The sequence below is a fragment of the Moschus berezovskii genome, chromosome 17, assembly GCF_049115385.1.
Source record: "Moschus berezovskii isolate FMDL1 chromosome 17, NW_MosBer_1.0, whole genome shotgun sequence".
Classification (NCBI taxonomy): Eukaryota; Metazoa; Chordata; class Mammalia; order Artiodactyla; family Moschidae; genus Moschus; species Moschus berezovskii.
The window spans coordinates 24907305-24925478 of NC_142476.1; the positions used below are offsets into that span (position 1 = coordinate 24907305).

General features: G+C 39.0%; 1 protein-coding gene across 6 annotated transcripts in view; it reads right to left on the reverse strand.

Annotated features, from left to right (window-relative positions):
• HMCN1 (hemicentin 1) overlaps window positions 1–18174 on the reverse strand; it is a 540326-nt gene that overhangs the window by 43476 nt on the left and 478676 nt on the right. For 5 of the 6 annotated variants that reach the window (XM_055419093.2, XM_055419092.2, XM_055419094.2 and 2 more), the window contains 8 exons: window positions 10141–10311; window positions 9564–9734; window positions 7775–7945; window positions 7434–7604; window positions 3945–4094; window positions 3506–3643; window positions 2069–2190; window positions 936–1173 (listed from right to left, as the gene is read on the reverse strand). In XM_055419093.2, coding sequence (XP_055275068.2) covers window positions 936–1173; window positions 2069–2190; window positions 3506–3643; window positions 3945–4094; window positions 7434–7604; window positions 7775–7945; window positions 9564–9734; window positions 10141–10311 — 1332 coding nt within the window. Of the gene's footprint in view, window positions 1–935; window positions 1174–2068; window positions 2191–3505; window positions 3644–3944; window positions 4095–7433; window positions 7605–7774; window positions 7946–9547; window positions 9735–10140; window positions 10312–18174 lie in introns of those variants that run through there. The other variant, XM_055419097.2, reaches the window with a different exon arrangement.

Consider the following 18174-nt stretch of genomic DNA (forward strand, 5'->3'; position numbering starts at 1 on the left):
CTGAAAAATGGTACTTATGAACCTATATGCAGGCAGGAATAGAGAGGCAGATATAGAAAATAGACTTGTGAACACAACGGGGGAAGGTCAGGATGAGACGAATTGAGAGAGTAGCACTGAAACATATACATTACCATACATAGAACAGAGAGCTAACGGGAAGTTGCTGTATAACACGGAGCTCGGCCCAGTGCTCTATGACAACCTAGAGAGGTGGGATGGGGTGGGAGGTTCAAGAGGGAGGGGACATATGTATACTTATGGCTGATTCACACTGTTGTACAGCAGAAATCAACACAACAAGGTAAAGCAATTATACTCCAATTCAAAATAAATTTTAAAATACATATTTAAATAAAACAAAAATGAAAAAGGATATCTCAGAATATAGATACATCAAAAGCCACCAGCATAGGGGGACTACTAAGATCAAGAGGAAACAGTTCAAAAGCTATAATTTCCAAGAACAATAAATGCCAGCAGGAATTCTGGTGATTACTCCCCAGTTTTTCTTTTAAAATACAGAAACTTTTTTTTTTGACTAGGTTAAGATACACCTTTATATCATGTTTCAGGAACTAAAAAAAAAATCTTGTAAGATTCAAAACAAGAACAAATGGACTTTATTACCTAAAGAAAAATCATTGACAGAGGATATCTTTTAAAATTGCTCTGTGTATATAGGCTAGAACAGTAACAACTCCAATATGCTATTAATATATGAAGATGCATATTAGCAAACCAAATGTACTAGAATGCTAATTGGATTGGACTTACCATAGGACTTATAAAGCATAGACAATACACATGAAAAACATGGGACGTTCAGTCTGTACCTTGACATCCTTATTTTGAATGGTATCAGTGAAATTCTTTTACCCATTTAGAAAGGACCACACAGCATGAAGAGCTGGACTTTCCCTTAACCAAATTACCTTTGGAAATTGAAGCCTGGATTTTAAAACCCAGTGTCTCTTCTAACTGGTTGTAGTCAGATTCCACAGAGGATGCATGAAGTGTTTCTACCAAGAAAGGCATTCTTCCCTGTGCCTCATCATAGAAGACAGTGTGGTTCCATGTGTAGGGGACGCTGATGCCATCAATGGTGAACAGCCGGGTTGAGTAGGCATACAGCTGCCCAGGACCTGTTTGAATGTAGTCCTCAGTGTAATCCTAAGAATGATAAGACGGATTTGAGGATCAGCATGGCTCCTATTTTTTTTTTTTTTCTTCTTGAGGGTACTATGATATGTAGAATGAGATAAAAATAAAAAATGGCCTAGGGTCTAAAAATATACAGTTCTCAATAAAAATTATAATTTATAGCAGTGTTCAAACTTAAAGTTTGAACCTACCTACCGTTGTAACTACCTTAGTTTTGTAATTTTAGTGTCATGAGAATTTAATAAGGGACTCAGAGTTGTCGGTCAAGAGTAAAGTAAAAATGTGAAAAGGCAATTGCTATCATTCTTTAATTTCTGGAATACTTTTGTGGATAGTCTATAAAATCTTTTATGTAAGACTTACTATTCTGTCTGCTGCTGCTGCTGCTAAGTCACTTCAGTCGTGTCCGACTCTGTGTGACCCCATAGACGGAAGCCCACCAGGCTCCCCCGTCCCTGGGATTCTCCAGGCAAGAACACTGGAGTGGGTTGCCATTTCCTTCTCCAACGTGTGAAAGTGAAGTCGCTCAGTCGTGTCCGACCTTTAGCGACCCCACGGACTGCAGCCTACCAGGCTCCTCCATCCATGGGATTTTCTAGGCAAGAGTACTGGAGTGGCTTGCCATTGCCTTCTATAGACAGTTAAATGGCTTAAATCAACATAGCTCTGATCTTAGTACTGATAAGCATGGTCATAAAACTACTAAAAGCTTTTAAAGACTTCTCCTTAAAGATTTTTAGATAAAGACCACATAGCTATTTCTACCCTTAGTGGTTTAGAGATTTACTCTCCAAAGTGAACAAGGGAAACTATACAAGTTTTCTGTGCTTCTTTAATGATCTTTGACTCTTACTCTTACCATTACTCCAATTAACAGTGAAGGCAAGTTACCCTAACATTTTACCTTCACAGTGACTTCGGCAGGTGACTGTAGCTGCAGGACATTGCCACTCACGATGATATCTACCAGTAGAGCACCATCAGAATCCAAGCCCCGGGCAACATGAGTCATCCGCAAGACTTCTCCTAGGAATTACAGTTTATTCATTTCAACAGCAAATATATATGTGTGTGTGTGTGTGAATGTATATATACATATACACTTCCCAGTAGTAAAAAATCCACCTGCCAATGCAGGATGCAAGTTTGATCCCTGGGTCAGGAAGATCCCCTGGAGAAGGAAATGACAACCCACTCCAGTATTCTTGCCTGGAAAACTTCATGGACAGAGGAGCCTGGCGGGCTACAGTCCATGGGGTTACAAAGAGCCAGATACGACTAAGCATGCACACATGCATATGTGTGTGTGTATTTATAAAAGATGGTTTGTGTAAGCACATTACAGACTTATTTTTTATACCAGTTCAGCTATGTTATTGTACTTCAAACTTGATTAAACACAAATTGTAAGAGAAAATAGCACCTAGCCCCCAAATTAAACTTAGATTTACTGAATTAAATTGATTTTAAAATTCCTTTTTTTACATTTTTTACAAAAATTTCACCTGATTACACCTATAATTAGGTGAAGGAATCCACACTTTCAACTGACAAGCAACAGCAAGGCAGTTCCACAGAAATGGACTGACTGCCTGTGAGAAGGGGACAGACAGAGCTTCAGGAAGACTGGCAACAGCCACAAGTCTGGCTCCAGTGCTTTGTTCTTTCTGATGCTTTTAGAGATAGCAAAGAGGCATCTTAGGAAGTGGATTACCATACAAAGACCCACATGTCTGTGGGCTGATTAAAGCTATGGTTTTCCTCAGCCCTGCTACCTTAAATATCGCTGCTGCAAAGGTGGACCACCTTCGAAGACACTTCATATGAAGGTCTTTAAAAAGTCATCTGCCCTTGGAAAAAACCACGAATTGCTAATCCATATGCATTAAGGCTAAGGCTAAAGTGAAAAGTCTTTAGATTTGTTTGTTTATATTTCCAATTTTTTGATTAAAGAATCCCTGTCAGATATCATAACTGAATCTCTGGTTCAAAGACAGAAACCTTTAATTAATAGCTATGACTCAGCTTCCTGCTCTGCTTGGCCTTCAAAACCCTCTCTAAGGTATTAAAGAGAACAGATACAGGAAAGATGAAGGAAAAAAAGCTTTTAGGTTATAAACATCACTATACTATCTGAAAACATATGGCCTCTTATAGAGCCATGTCAGTAAAAGTTTATAGGAAAATATAAACTTGCTTTTATGTCATTTATGATAAGATGGCAACAAAACTTTGAAATTATCCTCTGTGGGAACATATAATGTATTTTTCTAAACTGCCAACTTTTATAGCGATCATATTTTTAAATAGCAATAGGATATTAACTTCAGTTGATACGAACCAGTTGCAAATTCCACTTGGGTTTCTCTCTTGAAAACTGCATTGGTGAGGGTAAAGCCATTGACTGCTTCTCCTATTTCTTTTGCTGTTGTCCAATAAATGGGATTTAGAATAGAAACTATCTTTCTCATTGCTGGACCTAGAGAAAAAAGGGGTAAATAAGATGTCAAAGCAAAATATTTACAGCCATTGTTGTTATTCACAGCAAGTTATTCAAAGGGATGAATTCTAAATATACTTGAATAACAACAAAAATATCAGCATCTAAAAATATCAGTTTTTAAAAAGAGTTTACCATTAGGATAAAACTAAGGACTATTACACTGCTCATTTAGTAGTAGCATCCCTAGAAATTTTAAGTGGAAATAACAGATGAAGAAGAATAATGTATGTTTTTAAAAAGAGGCTTATTGACAACTTTTATCAGCAAAGAGACTTACCGAGACTGCGAGGTACATTGGTAATTTTGGCATGTATTATTCTAGTATCAGAGTTTGGGCTATCTGTGACCGTGGCGTTAAGGAAAGCAATTCCAAATTCAACATCATTAATGCTTCCAATAACACTTCCTCTGGCTCGCTGGGGCCCACCTATTGCGGGAAGAAAAAACATTCTTGGAAAGGAAACAATTTCATCAACATTACATCGGAGAAAAGAAAGCCAGTATTCAAAGATGCTTCAAATCTTCTTCCAAACATTTAAAATATCATATGACATCTGAATTTCAGGGTGAAATAAATAAGCTTTCAAAACATTCTACTCCCATGTAACACTCATCATCCCGCATAAATCTAGGATCCTTCCAATCTATGTACATCATAGTATTATTTCACAATCCAAAGAATACATTCAGCGCTCAGTCCCAAAGCCAAAATAAAGTATGTGTTTGGTGATGGTGATGAAATGTTGATAATAATGAGGGTTTATTGAGCATGTCATGTACTATAGGAAGCACATATTTTAACTCATTCTAGCAAAAATTCTATAAGGTAAGTTTAAATAGCCACAGTTTAAATAAATAGCCAGAGTTTGCAGACTAGGAAAATAAAGTTCAGAGCATTCAAGTAATTGTTCCATGATTACTTAATTAGGAAGCAGCAGAATGAGGATATAAACAGAGATCTGCTTGTCATCAAAACCCATATTCTTTATTTTTAAATTTATTTATTGGGGTCCAGGTGCTTTAAATGTGTTGGTTTCTGCTGTATAACAAAGGGAATCAATTATATATATACATATAGCTCCTCCCTCTTGAGCCTCCCTCCCACCCTTCTAAGTCATCACAGAGCACTGAGCTGAGCTCCCTGCATGTCAGAAAGAGAAAAACAAGTTACCCTCTGCTGCTGCTGCTGCTAAGTCACTTCAGTCGTGTCCGACTCTGTGTGACCCCATAGGCGGAAGCCCACCAGGCTCCCCCTTCCCTAAGGCGTAAATGTGGGATCTAGAAAAATGGTTCAGAAAACCAATATTCTTTTATCCATTGCCTTCTTGGTATCTGAGTTCAGAGCAGCTACTAGTTAAAAATATGCATTATTTAATTCTTTTTACTGAGAAGGGAATGGCAACCCACTCCAGTATTCTTGCCTGGAGAATCCCATGGACAAAGGAGCCTGGCGGGTTACAGTCCACAGGGTCGCAAAGAGTCAGACATTACTGATCGACTAACACACACACACGAATATAGTTTAAAGCAATCATAAGGTGTTTCAGATATTGTTGTCATGTATTATACACTGGGGCTTCCCTGATGGCTCAGTGGTAAAGAATCTGCCTGCCAATGCAGGAGACGTGGGTTCGATTCCAGGTTGGGAAGATCCCTTGAAGAAGGACATGGCAACCCACTCCAGTATTCTTGCCTGGAGAATCCCACAGAGGCGCCTGGCAGGCTACAGTCCATAGGGTTGCAAAGGAGTCGGGCATGATAAACAACAAATTAAACACTGGGGAGAAATACAGTTGTATTCAATCTGAGAAAAGTCAAGTGTTTCATCATTTTATTTTGCATTATTTTACCAGTGAGAGAAACAGTTTTTTTCCCATTGATTCACCCTTCATGTTCTTGATTATATTCATCTGTTAGTCAAGTATTGACGATACAATGGTAAGAAAGATAAAAAAGACGTGAAGCTTGCTTTCATAGCACTTATATCTAAACAGGGGAGATAATGATTAAATTATAATTCTACAAATAGATGTAAAATGCACTAATGTGTAAGATATCTACTACTCAGGGAAGTCTGAGAAAGAGGTAAAAATAGACTAGAGATGGGAAGATTAGTTGCCTGGGTCTTAGCTAAGTCGAGGACTGAGCATATACACAAGTCAAGGAAGGCAGAGAAAGGTTTTCTGGGTAGAAGATACAGCACATGTCACCCTTTTAGGAGATGGTGGCTTGTCACATCTGAGAAGCTAAGAGTAGAGAGTTTAGAGAGTGATGGGAACCATGCAGCAAGATGATGCAGGAAAGTACATAGTAGGACCTGGTTGGCTACTTTTGTTCTTATCCTTAGTCCTAAGCTGCGCAAGAGAAGGCTGGTAGGATCACTAATTTCCTTAGTTCTCAAGATCGTTACTAACGAGTGGCCTCCCATTTTGACCTTGATTCTCTAGTCTCACAGAGGAACTTGAATCGCAGTGTTCAACAGATATCTCCTAGTTCTGTCTACCCAGTTGGGATCCTTCAAACTCTCTCTCAGATCCTGCAATCCAAATTATTTGCCTATTTGGACTTCTGCTGTCACTGGGTCCCTGGTACCATGAGAGATTGAACTACAAAATGTCTCAACTGAAATGAGACCTATCTCTGTGCCTACATGTTAAGAGTCTCAACATCGTTGGTGATCAGCGCCATGCTGAGGAGACGCATTAAGCAACTGAGTGAGGGATGCTTGCTCTTTCAGCGTGCTTACATCCTATACATCTGCTCATGTAACTCCTTTCTGTCACTCTGTCAAATGGGCCTTGTTGATTTTCAGGGATATTTAATGTCCAAAGCAACCTTAAAGCTTTGGAATGTCCAATGGCATGCCAATGTTTCAACAGTGTGAAAATGTTCTTTATGACTTCTGAAAGCCCTTAGGCAGTCCAATTCTTTGAGACGAATACCCTTAATATTTTCTTCTACTTCTTGGGACTCCAATAAACTCTGAGGTCCAGGAGTTCTAGAATGCCAACTCTGTTCCTTCTGAATTTTTGTATCTCAATGTCTAGCCATATTGCATGACTTGAATGACAGTAGTTGAACTCCCCCTAATCTTTTCCCTTAAACTGAATTTTCCCTATTTTACTGTCTATACTCATGTTCTCTATATTTCAATCTGTGAAAGAACAGCCTCCAGGTGTATACTTCTATTAGCTGTTCAGTTTCTGCCCCACCCTCATTTTTCTGCCTGAAATCTCAGCCTGGTTTGCCCACTCTTCCTTGCCCTTTTTAGTCTTCAAGCCCAGGACTACTATTTACGGCTGGGGGAAGACTATATCCTTTTATAAAAGGAGCCTAGGAGGGGGCAAGTGGAGACTAATATACAGCATGAGCTTTGGCACAGAGCTGCATCAATAAGGGGAAAAGTGCCGTTTTCCTAATTCTTCCATCCAGCTGCTGTCATTGTTTAGTCTCTATGTTGTGTCCAACTCTTTGCAACCCCATGGACTGTAGTCCATGAGGCTCCTCTCTCCATGGGATTTCCCCGGCAACAATACTGGAGTGGGTTGCATTTCCTTCTCCAGGGAAACTTCCCAACCCACGGATCAAACCTATGTTCCTGCTTGACAGGTGAATTCTTTACCACTGAGCCACCTGGGAAGCCCCTCTTTCACCCAGAGTTGGCACTATTTTGTAATCTGAGGGCTCAGAGTGACACCTTTTATTTTTTTAAATTCACAGAAAGTCTGTAAATGTGGTCCTGCCAAAGTCTAATGTAGTTGCTTACCTGGACATACTTGTATATTACATCTGGATACCTGAGTAGCATCGCCTGGGCAGGGGCGACCACTTTTAGATGGTATTGGATTGTTGCACAGCCGTTTTCGTGTCTTTTCACCTCCTCCACATGAGGTGGAACACCAGCTCCAACTATGCCAGTTTCCCCAACTTCCATCCACTGTGAACAAGAACGAGATGGTGAATATTAACAAATGGCTTATAAAATCTACCCTCAGGGTGACTCTGCCTATACAACTTTCATTTCAAGACCTGAAATGATGGGGCTGCTACAAGGAGCCCTGAATGAAAGGCTTTATTTGTTCTGCTGCCAGGGGTTGGGAAGCTCACCAGGACACATGTCCGTGTTGCATCTCTGGATCTGGGAGTCTGGGCCCCCACAAGCTCTTCCTCCATTGGAGGGACGAGGGTTATCACATGTGCGGTACCGCCGCATCTGTCCCCCATTACATGTCCGGCTGCATATTCCCCAGCCACTCCAAGGACTCCAGTTACCATGAGCTACGACACAGAACCATTGGAGAAGTGGTAAACAATGACATTCATCCAAAGAGTACAGAAAGATTCTATCCAGGAAGTGAAAAGAAACACACAGATCTATAAATAGGCATCTTCCAAAGACAGGTGGTTTGGCTGTTGGTTTGACTGGAAACTAGGTATACATTCCAGCGACTGTGCAATTTCATTTAACCTGCATAAACAAGGCTGAGTGCCAAAGCATTGATGTTTTTGAATTGTCGTGCTGGAGAAGACTTAGGAGAGTCCCTTGAACTGCAAGATCAAACCAGTCAATCCTAAAGGAAATCAACCCTGAATATTCACTAAAAAGACTGCTGCTGAAGCTCCAATACTTTGGTCACCTGATGCAAAGAGCTGACTCCCTGGAAAAGACCCTGATGCTGCAAAAGAGTGAAAGCAAAAGGAGAAAGTGGAGGCAGAGAGTAAGGTGGTTAGCTAGCATCACTGACTCAATGGACATGAATCTGAGCAAACTCCAGAAGACAGCAGAGGACAGAGGAGCCTGGTGTGCTGCAGTCCAAGAGGTTGCAAAGAGTCAGACACAACCTAGCGACTGAACCACAATAAAAAGAATTTTCCAGGAGCTGGAGGATAGGAATGAGAAAAGGTGACTGAGGAGTCAGCCTATAACATTCAGGATACAGTGAACTAAAATGCTGCTAGGGTCCACACTTCTAGCTTGGGTGACTAAATTAAGGCAGAGAGGCACCTGCTTACTTCCGTTAAGAAATCAACATCATCACCAGTTAGTGTGGAAGGATGCCCTAGTCCTTGCTCTCTGCAGCTGGTCCTATAGTTTAGTTTAGTTCAGTCGCTCAATCGTGTCCGACTCTCCGTGACCCCATGAATCACAGCACGCCAGGCCTCCCTGTCCATCACCAACTCCCGGAGTTCACCCAAACTCATGTCCACAGAGTCGGTGATGCCATCCAGCCATCTCATTCTCTGTCGTCCCCTTCTCCTCCCGCCCCCAACCTTTCCCAGCATCAGAGTCTTTTCCAGTGAGTCAACTCGTCGCATGATGTGGCCAAAGTACTGGAATTTCAGCTTTAGCATCAGTCCTTCCAATGAACACCCAGGATTGATCTCCTTTAGAATGGACTGGTTGGATCTCCTTGCAGTCCAAGGGACTCTCAAGAGTCTTCTCCAGCACCACAGTTCAAAAGCATCAATTCTTCGGCGATCAGCTTTCTTCACAGTCCAACTCTCACATCCATACATGACCACGGGGAAAACCATAGCCTTGACTAGACGGACCTTGGTTGGCAAAGTAATGTCTCTGCTTTTTAATATACTATCAAGGTTGGTCATAACTTTTCTTCCAAGGAGTAAGCGTCTTTTAATTTCATGGCTGCAGTCAGCATCTGCAGTGATTTTTGAGCCCAAAAAAATAAAGGACATGAAATAGGATGTAACCTCTGCCCATATATATTAGTGGGGTCTATGGTATTATATAGACACAACAGCAACCATGCAACATTTTGATATTCTAAACCAATGGTAGACAAATCAAGTAACAGACTGTTGTAACTGTAAGGACTTAAGGCTATAATGAAACATTAAGAAAGTATAATGTTGACTCACTATTTCCAACACTCACTTGGACAAGAGTCACTATTACAAAAATCGCTCTGGACATCACGCCCTTCACATTTGTTGCCTCCATTCTGGGGAGCAGGATCAGAGCAGTCCCTTGTTCTCTGCCTGGCGCCGCCTCCACAGGATACAGAGCAGGCACTCCAGCTAGTCCAAGTGGCCCACTTGCCATCAACTGGGTTAAAGAAAAAATATGTGCTCTGTTACTACTTAGAAATGATCAAGTTAAACCCTGCACATTGATAAATTGAGTGATGATCTTATTGACACTGATTCTTTTTTTTTTAAGTTTTTATTTTGTATTGCAGTATAGCCAATCAACAATGTTGTGACAGTTTCAGGTGGACAGCAAAGCTGCTCAGCCACACATATACATGTATCTATTCTCCCCAAGACTCCCCACCCATCCAGGCTGCCACATAACATTGGGCAGAGTTCCCTGTGCTATACAGTAGGACCATGTTGGTTATCCACTTTAAATATAGCAGTTTGTACATTTGACATTGATTCTTAATGACATACTCCCCAGATAAGACATAGAGGTTAAATTATTGAGGGTACAAACATTGTATTTATCTTACTTGGACAGTGTCTTTCATTGCAGACTTGCATCTGTGTTTCTGCTCCATCACAGTAGGATCCAGCAAATGACGGTGGTGGGTTATTGCACAGTCTTGTTCTTGTTTGGGTACCTTTTCCACAACTTACGCTGCATGTACCCCAAGGCTGCCAGGTATTCCATGCTCCATGAACTACAAACATCCCAAGACAGACTTTCAAGTCACAGAACCACGTTTGTTATAAAAAAAAATTATACAAATAAATAACTCGTAATGAGTTAAATTAGCCCAGAATCTAAAATAACTGAAATTGAACCAAAGCAAACATAACAAATGATGTTCTTCCCTTCCCCCTCTGGTTAGATTTTCATGAGAATTAGTATCTATAGGGAAATTGAGAAGGCTACCTGATGCCAAAATACATGCTTAAAATTATCCAAAGGGACTCTTTTATTAAAATTAAATGTAATCAAACTACTATATATAAATAAAGTCAGTTTATAAGCCCTAAGTATTTTCTGGGGCAAGTGGAAGGAACCAGAAGCTAAGCTGTATAACAAATCTCGATGCAGTTATGGAGAACACAATTGTCTCCATAATGATAACTTGGACCCCACACTGTATAAGACCACATCTTCAAACCTGATTCAGCTTCACATTTAAAAATGTACTTGGACCTTTCGACAGCATGATGATTTGCACAGTTGTAACTCTTTGAAAAATTTTCCCCATTACATAATGTTCATGAATTAAAAGTTCTAAATAACACACTCACCTGCTTCCTAAACAAGAGAAAAAATTGACCAGTAGTTTCCAAGAAATAAGATTAAGGCCTTGCTTTTAGTAACTAACATATTACACCATCTGACCACAAGACTGGAACAACCTGATGTTTCCTTCCAGGTGTAGGGGCTGAGAATAAACATTATGATTTCTCTTATGTATAAGTCAGTATCAGGTCATATTTTTGTCAAAAGGTATTTTCTAGATGTGGGGCTCAAAAAGTTTGTTGCTGTGGTCACCAGGTTTAATCAAGATAGGAACCATAGGGGTTTAAGGTCCTGTCTAAATATTCTCTTAACACAACCTGTATGTTGAAAAACAAGGAATGGAATTATCATTTGGTTTCTTTGTTTAGAAAATATTTTAAAAGACATCTTGAATTTTCTTCTAATTAACTGTTGTCTAATTGAATTGACTACATATTCTTGTACTTTGTAGACATAAGAAATACAGTCACAAATTTATTTTAGCTGACAAGAATCTTCACTAAAAATTATTTGACTAAACATAAAAGCGAAAGAAAGCCTTTCATTAAATGGCAATTACTACTCAGACTACTACTTTATTAATTAAGATCACTGATGTTCATAGTTATTACATATGGACTATGGCCTGGCGTGCTGTGATTCATGGGGTCGCAAAGAGTCAGACACGACTGAGCGACTGAACTGAACTGACTGATGGCATTTCAAAATTCTGCTATTCCAACTGTTTTAATATGTTCTATTTTCAAGGCTGTTGGTTAATGAAAGCCTTTATCTCTTATAAAAAGCCTTATGATGCATGCATTTTTTGGAGGATTACAACTAGGGTGACATTTATTAATTTCTTATCTCTGTAGATTCTATTATGGAGCTTCCCTGGTGACTCAGATGGTAAAGAATCTGCCTGCAATGCAAGAGACCTGGGTTTGATCCCTAGGTGGGGAAGATACCCTGGAGAAGGGAATGGCTACCCACTCCAGTGTTCTTGCCTGGAGAATTCCATGGGTAGAGGAGCCTGGTGGGCTACAGTTTCTATGACATATGGATAGAGGTTTTCAGCTGAAGATTCTCTTAATTTTTTAAGTCAATACAGAAAACCCTAACCAAAATTGAATTTCATGGCATGAAATGTGGTAGAATTGAAATGTTTCTTTTATGTGAATGGAATGATAGCAAGAATGACAATATAAACCAGAGAAGGTGTAAAATTTCATGGTATCTAAAGAACACAAAAGACAACAGCTATGGAGGAATTAGAACATTATGAAAAGTAAAACAGGTGAACTTGTTATTACACTGCATTGCAGTTCTGATTCTGGAAAGGCAGGAGATCAGAGACTCTAGAGCAGATACCCTGTGCCTGAATAACCACTCTGCCCTTACTAGCTGTGCGATCCTAGACAAGTTGCTTAGCTTCTGGGCATCTAGTTTCTTCATCTGCCATATGTGGATAAGGAAAGAACTTACCCTACTAGGATGGGCGTGAAAAATAATGAGTTGATTGGTGATATTGTGTGTCTTATACTATTCAAACACTTTTCATCTAAGTGTGAGCCCTGAGCTAGTACTGCTATTCTTCAAAGTTTTCAATGCTTTCAGAATGACACTTCAAAAAAAGCTCAGTCTTTAAGAAATCCAACAATATATCTTTAATGACTGACTCAAATGGCAGCAGGATGGCCTACCCCAGAAGATATAAATCTTTTTTAGAGGGAAGACTGTCAGTGTAGAAATATCTCTAACTGAGAGAAGACAAGATAGGCCTAAAATAGCAATGTGTACCAGAAAGTAGAAGTGTTCATAGAATCATGGGGACAGGTCAAGAGGACACTGAAGATAGCCTCAAGGGATCTCCACTAACCAAGTCTAGGACAATCTGTGCATCACAACAAATGACGACAGCAGTGCATTATAAATCACTGAAGGAAATGGTATTTGAGTTCTTACTGATATAACGCAAAAAAAAAAAAAAAGGGAGAAAGAGAAAGAAAAGTTCTTTCCTACAATGGAAAGCCAATAATAGATGAAGGAGATATGATCGAGTTAGAAATAAAATGTCTTGTAAGATCATAGCAACAACTGATTTAAAGCAAAAATAAATCATAAACAGATGCTAAAACTGGTAGGTAAAAGACTGATAAGAAACAAGATGTTTATGAAGTCTTAAAGTTTCCCTACAAAATGCTTATTAATTACAAAGGTAAATATAGTAACTACACACTGGAAAACACCACATTAAACAACTGAACAAAGTTAACATCACCAGTTTGAGATGTCATGTGATATGATATACCGAGGACACAAAATCATTTCTATGATATGTCTGCCAAAATGCAAAATCTGAATCTAGTCATGAAAAAATATCAGACACAGCTAAATGGAAAATTCTTACAAAATGATTAGCCAATAGACTTAAAAAATAGCAAGGTCATAAAAAGTAAAAAGTAGCTAAGAAATTGTTCCAGTTGAAAGGGACTAAGGAGACATGACACATAAATGCAAGTGTGATCTTGGAAGAGATCGTGGAATGGGAAAGAGAGTTTATGAAGCATATATGACTGGAAAAAATCAGAAATGACAGATTCAGCAGGCAGAAAAACAATAAGGAAATGACTGAACTCAAGAACAGAAATCAGCTAGATATAGTTGACGTCTATAGACTAATTCATCTGAGAACAGCAGAATTTACATTGTTCTCAGGCTCACATGGAACATTCATCAAGGTGGACCATATTCTGAGCCATAAAATATACTTTAACAAATTAAAAAGAATAGAAATTATATAATGTCTGCTTTCAGACCACAGTGGAATCAAGCTAGAAATCAATAATAGATAGATGTAAAATCCCCAAATATGTGGAGATTAAACAACACACTACTAAATAATACAATTTCAAAGAAGAAATCTCGAGATAGTAAAAATATTTTGAATTAAATGCAAATGAAAACACAACTTATCAAAATTTGTGGGATGCAGAGAAAGCAGTGCTTAGAGGGAAATTCATAGTATTGAATGCATATATTAGAAAATATCTAAAATAAATCATCTACATTTCCACCTTAGGAAACTAAAAAAGAAGAGAAAATGAAATCTAAAGTAAAAGGAAAAGAAATAGAATTAGAGCAGAGATCAATGAAGCTGAACACAGGAAATCAATAGATAATAATTAATGAAACCCAAAGCTGATTCTTTGAAAAGATCAATAAAATCAGTAAGATTCTAGCCACGCTAATGAAGAGAAAAAGACAGAATACAAATTATTAATATCAGAAATAAAAAAGGAGGCATCTATACAGATCCTACGGGTATTAAAAATATTAAGAGGAATATTAATAGAGTTTGAACAACTCTATGTCTGCCAGTTTGACAACCTAGATGAAATGGACCAACTCCTTGAAAGACACAATTTGCCAAAAATCACACGAGAAAAAAGTTTGAATAGTTCTATATCTATTAAATAAATGTAATCACTAATTAATAAACTTCCATAACAGAAAACACAATACCAGATGGGTTTACTGTTGAATTTTACCAAACATTTGTGGGAAAAAATGTACCATATACCAATTCTCTACCTTTTCTTTCAGAGGACAGAGCAGAGAGACTACTTCCTAACTCTTTCTATGAGGCCAGCATTACCCTAATACTAAAACCAAAGACATTACAAGAAAAGGAAAGTACAGGCCAATATCTCTCATGAATATAGATGTAAAAAGTCCCAACAAATGTTATCAAGTTGAATCCAACAATGTATTAAAAGAAAACCTCTTCTGTCCCTAAGATACTGACATACCCCCTGGATGAAAAAGACCATCTTAGGCTATCTGGCCATTTTGCAGTGGTATACACTGATAAATGTTTAACAGCTAGCTCTCTGGGAGCAGGGAGGAAACTCTGATGTATAGCATCTATAGTTTTTATGATACAAAACACTCCCACGATGGTCAATATCTACCTATTAATGTGATGTCATGAAATTCCCAGTGGGAAGAGACACACGCTCTCAGAAGCTAGATCCAGAACACCACTGACAATATGCCATAGTAACAGCTAAATTCAATCAGTTTAGGGGATGAGAGATAACCAAAGAAAGTCTAAAAAAACAGTAAGCCAACAGAATAGTGAGCAAAACAGCAGTAAGCCAATAGTTACTCAACAGAAAGGAAAAAAAAAAACAACCTTGAGTTTTGTTTTAGGACATGTACAAATACCTATATAATGAAAAGCTAAATGATATCCCCTGGAGAAGGAAATGGTAACCCACTCCAGTATTCTTGCCTGGAGAATCCCATGGATGGAGAAGCCTGGTAGGCTACAGTCCACGGGGTCGCAAAGAGTTGGACACGACTGAGCAACGGAACGGAACGGAATGGAAATGATATCATAGCTGATAAACTGTACAAAGATTAATCAGGTATTTTTGGTTGGATATGTTGTTATAATTAGCTTTCTAATTTTTCAAGATTAAAATAATTTTGGCTTTATATTTTTAAGTTTTCATAAGAATATTTAATTTTTATAACATAATAGATATTCTGAGCTGCAAATTAAGACACCCAAGATCCAAGTGAATAGGCTTAGGAATCAGATCAACTTGGGTACAAATCCTTAATTCACTTTTTAGTAGTTATATAACCTCAGTAAATGATCATATATTTTCTCATATAAAATATTTTATCATATAGTTTCCTGAATTGTGCAATAGAATGCAATACCCAATGCAGAGGGTAACTATCTCATTTTTGTCAACGTCCCTTTTTTAGACCATCTCAGGTAAAGCATCTCTTCCAGGTACGCTCTAGCACTTAAGCTTTTGAGTTTGTTCTATATGCTTACAGTATGTGAATGATATTCTCCATTTACCATTCTAATTCTAGCAGTTAGAACAGTGCCCTGAACACAGACTGGGTGCTCAATAAACATCTGTTGGATTAATGAGTGATTTAAGGAATGAATTAATGAATCAACAGCCACTCTTCTATTCTATAGAATTTCTTTCAGGCTATCAAACAAGGAGCCCTGCCTCTCTTGATCCACTGTGGGTAAGTAGCCGAAGCTGGCTCTCAGAGAAGTATCCTTCTCCTGGACTCCCTGAGTTCAGAGGTGAGCCTGGGACCCACAAAATCAAGCAGGGTTCCTTCCCAGAGGCTGATACAAATTCTGAGAGAGAGGAACTCTTTTGCTCTGAGGCTTTAGATTCTAAAGGCTCTTGTAGGTCAGGTACCACCAGTCATTTTTTCCACACGGAAAGAGTCTAACGAAGAATAAAGCCAAAGAAAGGAAAGCAGAGATGAGAGATGGAAAACACTCTGGTACAAACATTAGGCAAATTCGTGGATTCAATCATACCTGAAAATAGAATTTTCTATGGAAGCTTCGTATTTAAGCTTGGTCTATTTAGATGGTCTAAATAGATGGTCTATTTATTTAATTTCTGTCATTTTAATCTGAAAAAGCCTTAATATACCACACCTAGTATAGTCACTCTGAGAATCTTTGCCCCAAAGAGGTTTTACTCCAAATAACTGGCTATGGGGCAATCTTGCTGTGAAAGAAAAATAAGTGGTTGACAGGTTGCAACTAGTTGGCAGTGGTTTCATTTCTCCATCGACTCAGTGTTCCCATTTTTATATTATATACATCTTAGGTCTCATTAAGATCTATAGAGTGATGAGCAGATGTGATGGTCTTAGAAAAGTTGATGATAACTATGTATAATGACTAGATAGAAAATACAGTGATAATAAAACTTACTGGAAGAGTGAAATAAGAGTATAAAGTCGGATTGCATACCATACTAAAGTGATAATATATCAGTTTGTAAATCCTTTGGTGAGCACAATCATCCCTCCCACCTGTCAAAAGCAAAGGTTTACCAAGCTATGGTGAATATAAAAGGGTGATGAATAATTCATAGGATAGGGGCTTCCCTGGTGCCTCAGACAGTAAAGAATCTGCCTGCAATACAGAAGACCCTGGGTTCAATCCCTGGGTCAGGAAGATCCCTGGAGAAGGGAATGGGTACACATTCCAGTATTCTTGCCTGGACAATTCCATGAACAGAGCAGCCTGATGGGCTACAGTCCATGGGGTTGCAAAGAGTCAGGCATGACTGAGTGACTAACTGTAATTCATAACAGCCTTTAGGAGCATTAATTATTCCAGTATCATTTTTAGCTAATTTAGGTACTACAGATTGCTTTCTAACGCTGTCTTTATCAAATTTATCACACAATATTAGAAGCTGCAGGCAAACACATCAAGCTCTTCTTATATCCCTACAAAAGGAAAAGGTTATGTGTTTCCTGATGAATATGTTTCTAGAAAATGGTAACATAATGTAGCCAGAACTGTGGTATTTGAGACAGAATCTGACTTAGAGAATTTGGTGAAATATAAGGACTGATGCTAAAAATGAAACTCCAATACTTTGGCCACCTCATGCAACGAGTTGACTCACTGGAAAAGACTCTGATGCTGGGAGGGATTGGGGGCAGGAGGAGAAGGGGATGACAGAGGATGATATAGCTGGATGACATCACCGACTCGGTGGACATGAGTTTGAGTGAACTCTGGGAATTGGTGATGGACAGAGAGGCCCGGCGTGCTGTGATTCATGGGGTCACAAAGAGTCGAACACAACTGAGCGACTGACCTGAACTGAAGGATCTGAGAATGGGATGGAACATTTAACTGTGGTCCAGATATGTATGATCAGTTATATATGTTATATATACTGATAAGAAATAGCAGTATCCCTCCTCTGTTCATTTTACTCTCAGGGGACAGATGAAAAGACTTAACAGCAGATTTTTTTACATCAGAAAGAATTTACATCCAACATAAGATTCTGAGGGTTTCCCTAGTGGCTCTGCCTGCAATGTGGGAGACCCGGGTTCAATCCTTGGGTTGGGAAGACCCTCTGGAGAAGGAAATGGAAACCTACTCCAGTATTCTTGCCTGGGAAATCCCATGGACAGAGGAGCCTGGTGGGCTACAGTCCATGGGGTCGCAAAGAGTCAGACAAGACTGAGTGGCTAACACACTAAGATCCTGAATCATTGATGATAAACTTTGAGAAAGGAAGTACCTTTGTTTTCCAAGATGTACTCCAATACAACTATCTGCATGCAAGCTCAGTCATGTCCGACTCTGCAACCCTATGAACAGTAGCTCACCAGGTTCTTCTGTCCATGGGATTTCCCTGGCAAGAACACTGGAGTGGGTTGCCATTTCCTTCTCCAGGGTATTCTCCTGATCCAGGGATCAAACTCAAGTTTTCCACAT